At 39.8% G+C, this 14,922-nt stretch overlaps 1 protein-coding gene across 4 annotated transcripts in view; it reads right to left on the reverse strand.

Annotated features, from left to right (window-relative positions):
- Nucleotides 1-14,922, reverse strand: part of sh3pxd2b (SH3 and PX domains 2B) — a 265,721-nt gene that overhangs the window by 133,931 nt on the left and 116,868 nt on the right. For all 4 annotated transcript variants that reach the window (XM_069898788.1, XM_069898789.1, XM_069898787.1 and 1 more), the window contains one exon: nucleotides 4,663-4,739. In XM_069898788.1, the coding sequence (XP_069754889.1) occupies nucleotides 4,663-4,739 (77 nt within the window). The remainder of the gene's footprint in view (nucleotides 1-4,662; nucleotides 4,740-14,922) is intronic.

Genomic DNA, 14,922 nt, shown 5'->3' on the forward strand with positions numbered 1-14,922 from the left:
ACGGGTGAAAATGCTTGGATCCTATGATTATGTACACTTGATTCAAACATATTCTTCAACTCCTATATCTTTATCTCCTATGGTCACTGCAAAACCTGCTGAGTTCATCTGACACTTCTGCATTTTTATCTTGTAACTCAATCTGTTTTACCAAATTTTCTTTGAATGATGAGCCAGAAGCATTCAATTCAGTTTTCCTCAGAATTGCACTCATTAAAATCATGGTTTTAAAAGGTGGTTATATTCTCACTGCTTGCCACCTTATTGAACGTACTGGTGTGTACGATGGACCAATACCTCCTGTCTTTCTCTTGAAGTGGATGTGGCATTCAGAGATACTTACCCAAGTATGGAAGGAAACATTCAAACTGAATGATAATGAAGAAGTAATATCATATATGTTTTCATCGCTTCCTTAATAATGTTGTATTGATTACACCAGTATTTTAAATGGTCATCTGCAGCTCATATAATCTACATGTCCATCAATTGTGATTAAAATCAGGGACAGGTAAGAGATCAAAACTGGGAAAAGACTGATTCATCAGTTGAAAGCCAAGAACTTGGAAGATATGGGAGAAGAGAAAGAAGGCAGCAATTGGTTCTTTGAAATTGAAGTATTAACGTGATGCCAACGTAGTCAATGAACACACAGATAATGGGCAAAGTGAACATAATGCAAATTATGTTTTCGGCAGTGGAATATTGGAGTAGGAGGGAAGTGCGAGTGGAAGGACAGCAGGGAAAAGTTGAGTTTAGAATTAAGAAAAGCATAGATGAAGGTTACAGGAGCAGATGAACCACAGTTTGTTTAGGCAAAATAAAGTTTAAAAAAATGTACTGCAGACATTCTTAGTGATGGAGTGGAAATGCATTCAGGAGTTTGTCTCAAGATCAAGAGAACAAGGTCCTGGGTAGTAAAGTTACATCCAATCTTCAAAGAGGGATGAAGACTGTGGGCAGGTATGGCAGGCTTCAAAAATAATTGTTTTAATTTTCCCAGTAAAACCCTGTCATCCAGAATTCACGCAACCAGCACAAAAAAAACCCAGAAGTTTAAAATGGACATGCCTCGCCGTTAGTTCACTAATTAATCTCGAGCAACTGAAAAATTCACTTATCCTGTGTCTAGCAATTGCCATAAGTAAAAAAAAATGACACAATGCAGGGCAAGCACAGCTGGTCAAACAGTTGTCCTTTATGTAACAAAGGTAAAGAAACATAACCAACGTTTCAGGCTTGAGCCCTTCATCAAAGTGTGAGAAAAAGCCGGCAATAGCCAATCGCCATAGATGCCAGACACCAGAGGTATTACTGTATTTAGTTGGAGGAAGTTATTCCTTGAATATTCATTGAAATACCCACTTATTCCTTGAAGAAGGGCTCAGGTTCGAAACGTCAGCAATATATCTTTGTCTCCTGTGGATGCTGAAAGACTGGCTGAGTTCGGTGTGTTTTTAATTCACCCATTACAGGTTGCAAAATAAGCAGTATGGCCATGCAAGAATCATATTTGACAGCAGCGAGAGATGTTTGGTGCCAGTATGTTTGTGAGCTACAGAAGCATGCAGATGAGAAACAGATGGGAACCAAGGACAGATTCTCATGTCAGCACAGAATGAGAAGGGAAGCCATTCTTTACAATTCCCTGGCTGTGATGACAGATAAACATATGGAAACAGGAGTCTTCTAATTTCTGGGAATTGGGTTGAGCAGAGCAAATTGAACAGCAGTCAGACAATGATATTTAACGACTTCTCTCCCAGACTTTTAAAAAAAGCTGCATCCAAATATTCCACGCCTGAGTGGAGCCAACAGAAGCCAACATCAGGTTTCCTGTCACCAGCTAAAGTCCAATCGTGACAAGCGTGTAGGGTGAATTTTCACTACTGCCTAAATCAGTGGTTCTCAACCCTTTTTCTCCCCCCAATCACATACCACCTTAAGTAATATCTTTCTAACCACAGAGCATCTATATGCATAGAGACCCACTAGCCTAAATAGTACCACGACACTCATTTTGAAATGGATTTATGTTTACATCATGTCTGCAGAATGGAGTTGAAATACAGCCTTAAACCTTACATCAAGAAGAATGATTTTTCTTATTTGAGCTAATCTACCCCTCCCTCCACCTCCACCCCCCCCCCCCCCCAAAAGATCTGGCCCACTGTTTCCATCTCTTCTTTACCAACTCCTGTATTTTTTTTTCTCTCTCTCTCCCTAACTTTTCTTTTTCCACACCTGCTTCCAAATGGTTTCTCGCTCTCTCTCTCTCCCTCCACCTCCCACACCTTCTGTTTGATACACTATCCCTCCCCTGGCTTCTTTCCCCCACTGTATCTTGGTCTTGACACATGGTTTTGACTTGAAAGGTTGACTGACCATTTCTACCTGTGGGTGGTGTCTGACCCGAGTTCCTCCAGCAATTCTTCGTATCCTCAGGATTTGAGCATCTGTAATTTTTGTGTTTCTCATCAGTCCCATCAAACTGAATATAGAAGGGAAGGTGCTGGAGAATTGTGAGATCAATCACACTAATTGCATCATTCAGGTCAATTAGGTTCATGAGAGATTTTATTTCCAGGCTGCAAGAGAACGTGCTGAAGGACGCACTTAGGCTTGGCCCAGCCAAAGTAAGGGTACTGAGGCGAAGGACCACTGTCTAGAGTCCTTCCATTATGGGCATTGAGAGGCTGAGACAGAGGGAAGCCCCTCAAACAAGAGAGTAATGACAAGATGCCAGAGTGGTGCTAATGGTACTAAATAGGGAACAAATGTACTTTGATGGAAATGTACAGCTATAACACAAAAGATATAAAAGACTTTGAACATTTCCTTTTTTTGTAAATAAAATATTGTGAATAAACTTTATATATGGGAAAAAAAATATTTCTTGATAGTGAACTCAACACTTAATCTGGTGCACTTATTGCTTTGAATTTATACTGAAGTAGATGATTGAGGTGATTGAGCTTGCAGGAAATCCCTTGGCTGTTGCCCTAGCAATTCAGTTCACATGAATTAGAATTATCAATATTTTCATTTGCAAATAAGTAATGTTTACCCTGAAGTAGAGGAAGAGTATACTTCCAGGAACAGAGAATGTCATTTGATTATGGACAAAATGTAGTTATTCTTCTTTATATCGAGAAACAGAAATTTATGAAACTGTAGTTTTTTTTTAAATTAGAAGTAAATGATGATACAAGTGTATTTATTAGTATATTTTGAGAAAAGACTTGGGACATCTGCAATTTTAGACAGAACTTTACAATTGCACTTTCCCAAACACTTACTGTGCCACTAGTCTGACCATAACAGCAAAGAGGGTAGTCAGAGGGCAATGATATGGTAGTTATGGGAGATTTTAACATGGAAGTAGATTGGAAAAACCAAGGTTGCGGCTGGATCGCAAGAGAGAGAATTATAGAATCATGACGAGATGGCTTTTTAGAGCAGGTTGTTGATGAGCCCACTAGGGGATTGACAGAAATAGATTGTACTGGATTGGCTGTACTGGAGGTGATTAGAGAGGATCGAGTCAATGAACCATGAGGGGGCAGTGATCACAATATGATTTGAGTTGAATGAGGTTTTACGAGGAGAGGCTAAAGTCAGATGTGTCTGTATTTCAGTGAAGTTAAGAGAATTATAGCGGCATGAGGGAGGAATTGGCCAAAGTAGATTGGTAGGGGACATGAGTAGGGAAGCTAGCAGAGCAGCAATGGATGGAATTTCTGCATGAGATGAGGGAGATGCAGGATAAATACCTACATTCCAAATAAGAGAAAATATTTAAATGGAAAAATGTCACAACTGTTGGTGACAGAGGAAGACATGGCCAAAATAAAAGCAAAAGAAGGCATATAAGAGGATACAAAAAAAGCAAATAATCGTGGGAAGATAGAGGTCTGGGAAGTTTTTAAAAACATGCAGAAGGTGAATAAAACCTCAGAGCGAGGGAAAAGATGAAGGATGAAAGTAGGCTTAAGGTGGTAGGCGAGGGGAAATAAAAAGACTTGAAAACCACTGTTTTAATTGTACCCAATTGACTCATTACATGCACGGTTTCATAACTCCAAAGGGAATGGGCCAATAACAATTTTTTCTCAAATGGAATATTTCAGAAACAATTGGGTCTAGCTAGAGCAGTGGTTCTCAACCTTCCCTTCCCACTCACATACCACCTTAAGCAATACCTTGGCAATCACAGAGGGCTTATGGTATAGGGTGGAACGTGAGTTTTTTTTTTGTTGTTGGTTTTTTTTTTTATATAAATCGGTTGCCCACCCCTGGTTTAGGACTTCAGGATTGAAAGACATCCTCTCAGAACAGAGATGTGGAGGAATTTCTTTAGCCAGAAGGTGGTAAATCTTTGGAAATTGTTGCCATAGGCAGTTGTGGAGGGCAGGTCATTAGGTGTATATAAGGCAGAGATTGATACGTTCTTGATTAGTTAGGGCATCAAAGGTTTTGGGAGAAAGCCAGGAAAAATAGATTAGCTCATGATTGAATGGCAGAGCAGACTCAATGGGCTGAATAACCTATTTCTGCTCCTATGCCTTATGGTTTTATAAACACGCTCAGCTCAAAAATGGGAAAAAAAATAATGAACTGAAGATCATCAGTTTTCTTCTCCAGAGTTTGGTGGGGACTTACCCTGCAATATTCATCTATTGGCTTCAGCCGCTTTACTGCAACATCCCTGATGTGACTTCGTCTGAAGAGGATTTTACCTGCAATACAAACAGATAGTATCTGGTCAGCAAATGGAATAGAAATAGTTAACACTCTGAAGGTCATCAAGGAATGCCCATCAATATTTTTAATTTAAGAAATCATATGTTTAAATATTTTTCAAGTTTACAGAGGGAATTGCTGAATACAAATACTACTTCCGCTCATGAAAAATGCATGAAATCCTTGTCTACTTCTCACTTCAAAAATATTTGCAAACTACAGTAGAACTGTTGTGAACAAAATAATTTGATTTGCTTCATGGACACCTGGTAAATGATAAGTGCTCACCAGTCAGGATGGATGTCTCCATGCTGTTTTACTCAATGACTCAAATGACCAACTGGTCAGTACAGAAATATTTATAGCAAATGCTTTTCATGGAGCCATTTGCTTACTTGGAAAATAGTTACTCAGATGAGATAGATTGGGAGGCATCTGAAACAAAGAACTTTAAATTTTTTTAATACAACATGGTAACGGGCCCTTTTGGCCCATGAGCCCGGGCCGCCCAATTACACCCAGTTGACCTATGACCTGGTATGTTTTTGGAGAGTGGGAGGAAACCAGAACACCTGGAGGAAACCCACTGAGATACAGGGAGAACAAAGAAATTCCATAGAGACAGTGCCCGGATTTGAACACAAGTTGCTGGCACTTGTAGCAGTGTGGCACTAACCGTTATTGGACAAAACAAGAGATCATAAACACAAACTTTTCAGTGCATTTTAAATTCTCTGTCTTTGTAAATAGTAATTTTGCAAATCAAAGCAGTTAACACAAAAAAAAAGCGTTGAAGGTATTTGACCATTTTCTCTTCCCACAGCGGACAAGAAAATTCTCCAAAATTAACAATTCATAGTTTATTTTTAATTCATTACATCAAAAGGTACGAGTGGCTTCAACAGAATTTTCCTCCAACATCCTGCTTTGTTACATCAGAGGAAGCTACTGTCACTTCCTCCAGTACAGTTTGTTAGTCTGGATATGACTGTGAATGACTCAAAGGTTTGCCAATGACACCAATAGTGGTCATGCTGACGGTAAGGAGGGTTGTCTATGGCTTGAATTGATCAGACAGAGAAATGGTCATGGAATTCCTCAATTTTCCTGCCTGCCACTACGTTACAATATACATGAAATTCTTGGCTGCGAAGAATGCCGAACCTGTGCAAGTTGTTGATTGGGTTTATTTTCTTCATTTGACAATTATGCTTGAATTAATATGATTAAAAGCTCCTTCATCTACATTGTCCACTCTCCTGTTAGATGCATAATAGATTTGAGTGGGGAATGACTGAGAATTCTACTGCGTCTCATTTGGTTGTCACTTTTCTTTCTCCCAACTACTGCTGAAACAATCCTTTCAAGCAAGAAATTACTGGAATTTCGTGACCCTGATCTGATACTTTTTGAGCTATTTGAGAACTATAAAATTTAATATTTAATTGCAGCCAAAACATTTTCATAAATATCCATGTTTAAGGTACAAAATATGGCAAGGTGTTGCAAAGCAGAATAAATCACAAGATACAGGAGCAGAAGTAGGACCAGTGGCTCAATGAGTCTGCTCCGCCATTCCAATCATGAGCTGGTCCATCTAACCACTCAGCCCCACTCCCTGGCTTTCTCCTTGCAACCTTTGATGCCCCGACTAATCAAATACCTGTCAATCTCTGTCTTAAATACAATCAACAACCTTGCTTCCACAGCTGCCTGTGACTCTAATTTAGGGACTTCATAGACTCTAACTAATGTTTCCACATCTCTGTTGTAAAGTGGTGACCTTTTATCTTGAAATTAGGCCCTCTTGTCTTAGAATCCCCTAGCATAGGAAACATCCTTGCCACTTCTACTCTGTCCAGGCCTTTCAGCATTTGAAATATCTCTGAGGTCCCCTCATCCTTCTGTACTGGATCTGCCCAAAACACCTTCATCAGCGGTGCCCGCTGGGTCATCGGCAGTAGTGCGCAGATCACAGCACACTTGCAAACTTCCTGACAAGACTAAATCTTTGATTGGACAGTTTTTTTTTAGTAGATTGAATGTGAAAATCTGCTACTTTTTTTTGGATGTTTTTATATTATTGGATTGTTGTTGAGATGTTATTATAAGTTTTAGGAGTAGACAAGCTAATGACACCATTGTTCTTTTGTATTTGGGGCATGTTGGATTTTTTGGAGGGGGGGAGGTGTTGTAATCTGAGCTGTTTTAAAGTGAGGCTGGGAGGGGTTTAACTTCCTGTTTGTCTTCTTTACTTCCTATCTGCCTTCTACATAGCTTGGAGGCCATGCTGTGTGTAAGAGGAAGAAGATAAGCCTCTTGTGTGCATACGTGGTTTTTCTGCTCCATATAAAAGTTATTATTTCGACCTTGAAGTTGTCGAATGGTTCATTCTCAAAGTAGAAGTTACCACAGATCACATCACCGCACCCTGAAGGAATAAACAAACAGCCACTGACCCAACTTCTCCAACTATAGCTGAATCACAGGAAACAAATCCTGATGCTGCTCCTTTCATTGTAATCCTGTAGCCTTTAAATTGTTTTCTTTATACCACTTTAGGGAAGTTAGAGATAAACTGCCAGGCCATTTGCAGAAGGACCATTCTCACTGTACTAGGCATTTTGTGACACATAAACTTAAATTTGTGTGTTGGAAGTTAAAAACAATTATTAAAAAAAAGACTCAATTATATGTGAGCAGTTCTGGACAGACAGGCCAATGAAGCTACCAAGCAATTTCCTAAGAAATATTTTTAAAAGGGAAGGCTGGTTGAGCTGTGTGAACTGGGTGGGCCGAATGGCCTCTTTCCATGCTGTGTCTCTCAGTGATTCTAGTTCACCCATGTTATGTAACCCAATCGTTGTGGCAACATCTTCTGAATTTTTTTTCATTACCATCACAGTGTTCCACGATTATAACCGGACCCACCAATTCTTGCCCTCATTCATTCACCTCCTCCCTAAATTAATCTAATCAAATAGAGTCAGTATGGTTTAATACTTTGACAAATTCTTTGAAGATCATTTGAGAAAGTTTCAGCAAGGATAGGGGAACCGTTGGTCATATCGCATTTGGACTTCGGGAAAGTAAGACACAACGTGTCTCAAAAAAGGTTAAACAAGAGTCTCTGATATTGGAGGTAAAATAGTGCCATGGATAGAGAGCTGGACAACAAGCAGGAAGCAGCAAATCAGGGTCAGGGTTATTTTCGGATCGGCAACCTAGGATCAATGCTCGGACCAGATGTTTTATGATATACATTAATGACTTTGAGAAATGTAGAAGATATACAAAAGACAAACCCAACAAAAGAAAAAAATATAAGGGGGGGAGGGGTGAGGAGGGTAGAGAGATGTTCGCAGGTTAGGTGAGAAGGCAAAAATTTGGCTAATGTGGAAAATTTGTAGTTGATAATTTTGGGGGAAAAAACCAAACTGAATATTCTTACAATGAAGAAAATAGCAGAGTAAGTGGTAGCACAAAGGTCTGTGCTGTTCATTGGTCCGACCTTTGCTTGGAAGGGGTGTACTTGGAGCTTTTTGTAGAACTACATAGCTTTGATCAGATCATTTGTTCTGAATTTATTATTTTGGTACATAAGCTGTCCTGTATTAACATTTCATCATGTTGCCAGCTCACTTTTCGAGATGTCTGGTGCTGCCCTGACATTCCCTTCTGCACTCTTCATTGAACCAGGGTTAATCCGATGCATTGGAGAGTGAAGGATGTGGTCCCAACATAAGGAAATGAAAATAGTGTGAATGGAAAAATGGGAAGAAGGACTCATTTCTGTGCTGAATCGCTCCACAGCAAACTACGAAATTTAAGATTGTGGTGGTGTACTACAGTCACTGATGGTCCACAGAACTTCATTGATACACAGTGTTAAGCTATCGGACCAGAATCTATGTCACTGGGCATAATTATAGAGCCTGCCAATGCAATAGAGATATGTTTGGTGTGAAGCAAGGACTTTGTTCCCACAAACATTTATGTGGTGACTTCTACCAATTTTATCAATGATACGTACACTTGTCAGTTAAATTGGTGAGGATGAGATCAAGTATATGTAACCCTCATGTTAGCTAACTTACTACCTGCTGAAGATCTAGACTAGCCTTTCTCACAGGGCCCCTACACCACCCCCCCCATGTCCTGCGCAGGACATCCCCACACTGATCCCACCACCCCGCTCTCTCCCCACAGCCCTATATCAGTCCCCTGCGCTGACAGCCCACGCCGGCCGCCCCACAGTGTGAGGACTGATATAGGGCTCTGGGAAGAGAGCAGGGCAGTGGGATTAGTAGGGGGACAGCCTGCGCCTGCTGCCCCAGCAATGACAACCCACGCCGGCTGCCCCTGCCCTGATGTCCCGTGCCGGGGGGCAGAGGCTGTCAGGCGCTCGCCAGCTGATTGTTATCCCCTTAGCAGCTGCTTTCAGGCGGCTGCATTCAGGTGCCGGTGGGGGGGGGGGAGAGACACCTCAGTTCTCCGGCGATTATCCCTCCCGGAGGAGGGTTACAAAGTTCACCTCGCATGCTCATGCTCCTCCTGCACTTTCAAGTGGCCTCCCGACAGTCGCATATGGGCATAATATGCGGCTTTACATCGGGGGATCTTGGCCATCTGAAGACATGTGTGATGTTACTTGACGTTAAAGACACAATGTGAACCGATGAATTTCATCTAATTTTTAAAAAAATAACTTTTTTTCAAAGCATTGTGAAGATGATTCAGATGGATTACACTCAAAACATAAACAGATATTGATTAACCTGCTGAGTGATACCAAATTAATCTGTTGACAGATATCACCTCTTCAAAAACAACAGAACATACTCAATGCCTTGATGGAGGGCTCAAGTCCAAAATATCGGTTATATCTCTTTATCTTTGCTATTTGTTTGACCTGCTGAGTTTCTCCAGCATTGTGTTATTGCGTTTTATCAACGTTGCCCTGTTCTCTGCTTCTGGACTTCATTGGACAATTTCTAGTTTTGAACCAATGTTAATTAAAGCATTCATCTTCACAATCAAGAATAAGCTGAAGTAGACCTCAGACAATGAAAATGACCCCAGGGTCTCTGGAGCAAGCAGTGGAAGAAAAACTTAGCAATAATCACTACTTTGGCTTGATTTCCAATGACTCATATTGGAAAGTTCACTTGTATATGTAGAGAAAGGAACAGAACTGGGTTAAGATCAGTTTTTCTCCACAGCTGAACAGTTACCAGCATTCAGAGATTCTGCTAACAGATTACAAGCAGTTACTTGGCAAAGTATTTGAAACAAACCAGGGCTCATGGAGCTATATTAAAGAGCCAGCAAAAGAGGATCAACAAATCAGAATAAAACTGGCAAAGACAAAGAAAGGCAAGTTAAACCTAGAATACATGATATTATAACAGCAATCACCCCAATTGGCAGAGCCACACATTACTTTAGAAATGTTTTATTCCATCTTTTTTTAAAAAAACATAGTGCACATTTAGAATTTTAATTAAATAACCAGCAAGAGTGAACGGGCCTCTGTGTCAGAGCTAATAGCACTTATTTGCACTGACAGTACTTTGGAATGAGACAACTGGTACCACTTTGACATATTTTAGGCAAGAGAATGTGACTGCAAACTTCTCCTGGAAAGTCAGAGAACTACGCAGTAGAGAAACATGCCAACTAGTCCAGGCTAACCACGTTGCCTATCTGATCTAATGCCATTTATACAACTACTCATTTGAAATTCAAGAGAATACACAAGGTTGCACACAATGTATCATGCCTTATCTACAACAATAAACTTTTTCTTATGGTGTGAAACTGAACAGATGGACATCAACATGGCCATAATGTACAAAGTGACAGATTTTTAAAAGTTTATTTGTGCACTTTGATCAGAATGGCTTTAACACCAGCTCGGGCAAGTTTATAGACTCATACAGCATAGAAATAGACATTCTAGCTCAAGATGCCTACCTAAGATAATCCCATTTCCCTGTATTAAGTTCACATCCCACTACACCTTCCCTTTCCATCTACTTGTCCGTCTTTTGAACATTGCAATTATATAAATTACGCAAACAAAGCAGCAACTGTCCTCAAAGACCTCCACCACCCAGGCCACACCCTCTTTACTCTGCCACCATCAGGAAAAAGGTACAGGAGCCTAAAGATGAGCACTCAACGGTACAATGACAGCTTCTTCCTTGCTGCCATCAGATTATGAATAATCAATAGCCCCTTTTACACTTCTGTCCCAGTAAATTGGCCGTTCAGAGTCCCAGTTAGGAATGGCATTTTTGCTGCTCACACTTGGCCACTCTTAACCAGGACACTCCACACTTTCACACTTACAAGGAGCCATTCTCGGGGATAGGACTGTTCTACTGTCAAACACTGTATATATTTAAGAAGGAAAATGTATGTATCTTGATCTATATGGTTTATAGTGTGAAAAATAAAAAATTAAAAAAATAAAAATAAAAAACTAATCTTCTTCAGAGAAGGAAGTTTCATTTGGGTGACCATGAAGATGTGCAAAATTTGTTCCAAAGATGGTTAGGGACAAACGCAATAATAAAAGATTACTGCTGACACAAAATGTCATTACAAGAAGTTCTTTCAATGCTAATCTGGTCAAAAAGCGGTCAAAACAAGTCTGACACCTGATCATTAAGATAGCCAACACCTAACCCAAAATCAAAACTGAAAATGCTGGAAATCTGAGATTAATAACAGTGAATGTTGGAAATACAGACAACATTGTGTGGGTGGACAAATATATTTATTACTTCAGATCAATTAGATTGTCACCTCATTAATCCGAGGGAGATTTGGTAGCTTTTTAAATGGGGTGCTTGTGGCAAAGGGATAAAGAGCTCTGGAGTAGCAAGAGAGAAGGAAAGATAGCAAGGAAAGTGATTCTGATCTGGCACTCATTGTCTATAAAGGGCTGGAAAAAAATTGTTCATCACAGAGTTCAAAACAGAATTGGATAAGAACTCGCTGATAAAGAATTCACAGGGTTATTGGAAAAAGAGCAAGGAAATGGGACTGACTGGATGCTCTCCAAATAACATGGATGGACTTCTGAGATAAATTGTGATTTTGTCCTATGGTTCCATGATAAGCTACTGATTAAAATCATGGTATGTTTTATTCTACACTGTGATGTTCAAGATTCATTTATTGTCATATAATAACACAGAACATTCAATTACATGATAATACATGAAATTGCCTTCTGCCTGCCATAAGACAAAGAATCGGTATGTCTTGCCCGGCACACCTTGCAGTACAAGAGAAAGAGAAGAAAAAGGTTTATCAACATGATCAATTTTGCAATTTCATCACAATTAAATAGTAATTAAAAAACCAAATGAACCCTTTTCACAAATCCTAAACTGAGTAATTTTTCCGCACATTGTATTGTTGATCCTCCAATTTGAAGTTTTGATCCTGCAATTTGAAGAGAGCTTTTCTTTGGCCTCTGATGTGGCAAAGATCAATGGCTCACTGACATCCTGATTCATGAAGAAATATTGACGTGTGAAAATACAACATTGGTGCAGAGTGCTTGAAAAGGAAAGTGTTCATTTACGTCTTCAATCTGATTAATACAAATTTGGTTTTAACGCTTATTCTTGGGGGATCTAGTTTTACAAAATACCAACCCTAAAAAAAAGTTTGAAGGACTACTGGTACATTAAATACAATTATAATAATAGCTGTATTTCAGTAAAGTATATGGGTCTCCAACAAAAATCATGGTGCAATTCCCATTGCTCAGTGCTACTCATCCAACAAACAAAACAAATTGAAGGCCACACGCGTTCTGATGGTTCCAAAGACAGCTCTAAAGTTAATGTCCAGTGCGATTGTGACATTACAGAAACCAAGCATAGCAATTACATGAAATACATATGTACTAAGGTCAATTTTGTTTCAGTCTCGCCTATCAATTCAATGCAAATTCTTGTCAGAAGTCCAAAAAACTAAATAACTGCAGCTGTAGATATTTAGACACTCGAACAGTTGAGCTATACAATTATCTGTAAAAATCTGATTCACATCCTACATCCTTTGGTGTGGCCCAAATCTTGCAAATGATTATGAAGCTAAAGGGCTTCACCCTGGAGGTTCTGCGAGACACTTCATTTGAACCACGCATCCTGTTGCCATGCAATCTGAGGTTGAGATGTAGACGTGCCATGTCATAGAGCCAAGACCACACAAGGTAACTTTCCATTCAAAGTAAAATCCTGAAGGATTTCCTTTTCTACAGCCACAGAGCACATTTTTCAATTTTGTCAATTTGCCCTGATACTACTCAGCATTCTAGTCGATGGAGGCCTTCCTCTGAGAAAGCAGGGAAGTCAGAAGCTTTCTGCCACTTTTTTTTTAATATTCAAAATACACATAATATATTGAATTTGCAAATTTTAGAGGTTTTACTTCTCTGTAGTCCAAGAAAATCTGAAGTTATCAGATTGCCATTGCAGAGCTGAAGAAATTTTAAGATCAACACATCTCCCAGGGGTTATCATTTCTAACCATGGATCAGAATAGATTAAAAACAAATTTGTATTAATCAGATTGAAGATGTAAATGAACACTTTCCTTTTCAAGCACTCTGCACCCATGTTGTATTTTCACACGTCAATAATAAATACAATAATATTCATGTAAAACAGATCCAAAAGAAAAGCTGTCTATTTCTATAAAGACCCTGCACAGTCCACAGAACAAATCCAAAGCTTCTCCTCACCATTCCTCACAAAAAGAGCATATCCTGCTTTCAATATCCTCTCCACCAACTCTTATGCTCACCGTACACTTTCCCACCCCCTTTTAAATGTCCTTATCCCCATCATTTTATATGTTTTTATATGGTAATGTAAACAAGTCAACTCCACTGGCACAGTAACCACTGCAAATTTTATCATTTCCAAGTTGTTGCATTCTAGGAAACTTTGGAATGACACCTTTTCTTAAAAATAAAACTGCAAACAGTTGCTGCAGTGGTGCGACTTCTGTAGATTTGCCACACTGGTGCACAAGGGATCCATCAAACACCCATTCACAACCTGTATAATTCAAGTCAGATACTTCCGACACCACCACTTTGTTCCTTTTCTAGCCACGTCCTACTTCTGAGCAATTTATTTCCAGTCCTGTTATGACCCATTTGGCTCTGCTTCTTTTAGATTTGGTCATATTCTCCAAATCCCAGGCACAGAGCATGATCCACAAACAGAAAATGACTCTGTGGCCTTTGCCAAAACTTTGCAATGATATTGCTGGGAATTTCTATTAAATCACTGTAACTAATTTAAATTCAGATTTCACACATCTGAGGAGGTCTCAATAAAAGAAAAGCTGGTCTAAGGTTTTTGATGGGAGTGTGAGAATCTTGTCCATTTTCCAGATGCCTGCCATTTCAAGATGCTGGGATGGCTCAACTCTAATTCAAGCATTTTTATCCTGTCTCAAGTAGTTAAACATATGGACCAATATTCATTTACAGTGCAAGAAACTCTGAAGGAAAGATGGTAAAAAGTAGATGAGATGCGCATTACTACAACAAGAATCCAAAAATCAATGTCCAACCTCCAAAAATGCTGGAAAAACTCAGCAGGTCATACAGCGTCTGTTTTGGGCCGTAGAGGGAAGAAGGGGCAGGGGAAGACTACAGACCAACAGGAAAGAGGTCAGAGATGGATCTATGATTTTCCCCACAAGGATTTCATTTCCAGTCTTCTCAGTTTGGCCCACACAAGGATCTAACACACAGTTTCCAACTCCGTTTCCAGGCCTCCCAGTTTGAACTCCACAAGGATCTCATCTTCTGCCTGCCCACCCATATGCACCTATGACCTCTTGCCTTTTGGCCTTTGCTCCTCCCCTGCCCTATCTTCACTCCTCTCCTCTTTTCCTCCCACCTTTTTGTTCAGACACCTGCCTGCTTTTAGCTCATACCTTGACAAAGGGCTGAGGCCCGAAACATTGATTGCATCCCTTTGGTTCCTATGGACGCTGCATGACCTGCTGAGTTTCTCCAGCTCTTTGTGTACTACAATCACACCATCTGCAGATGTTCCTGTTGAACATCAATGTCCAACCAATGGTTTTACAGCATAGGGAACTTCTTTTCAAATCTCTTACACCACCTCACCCATC

This window comes from Narcine bancroftii, chromosome 9 (genome assembly GCF_036971445.1).
Source record: "Narcine bancroftii isolate sNarBan1 chromosome 9, sNarBan1.hap1, whole genome shotgun sequence".
NCBI classification, from domain to species: Eukaryota; Metazoa; Chordata; class Chondrichthyes; order Torpediniformes; family Narcinidae; genus Narcine; species Narcine bancroftii.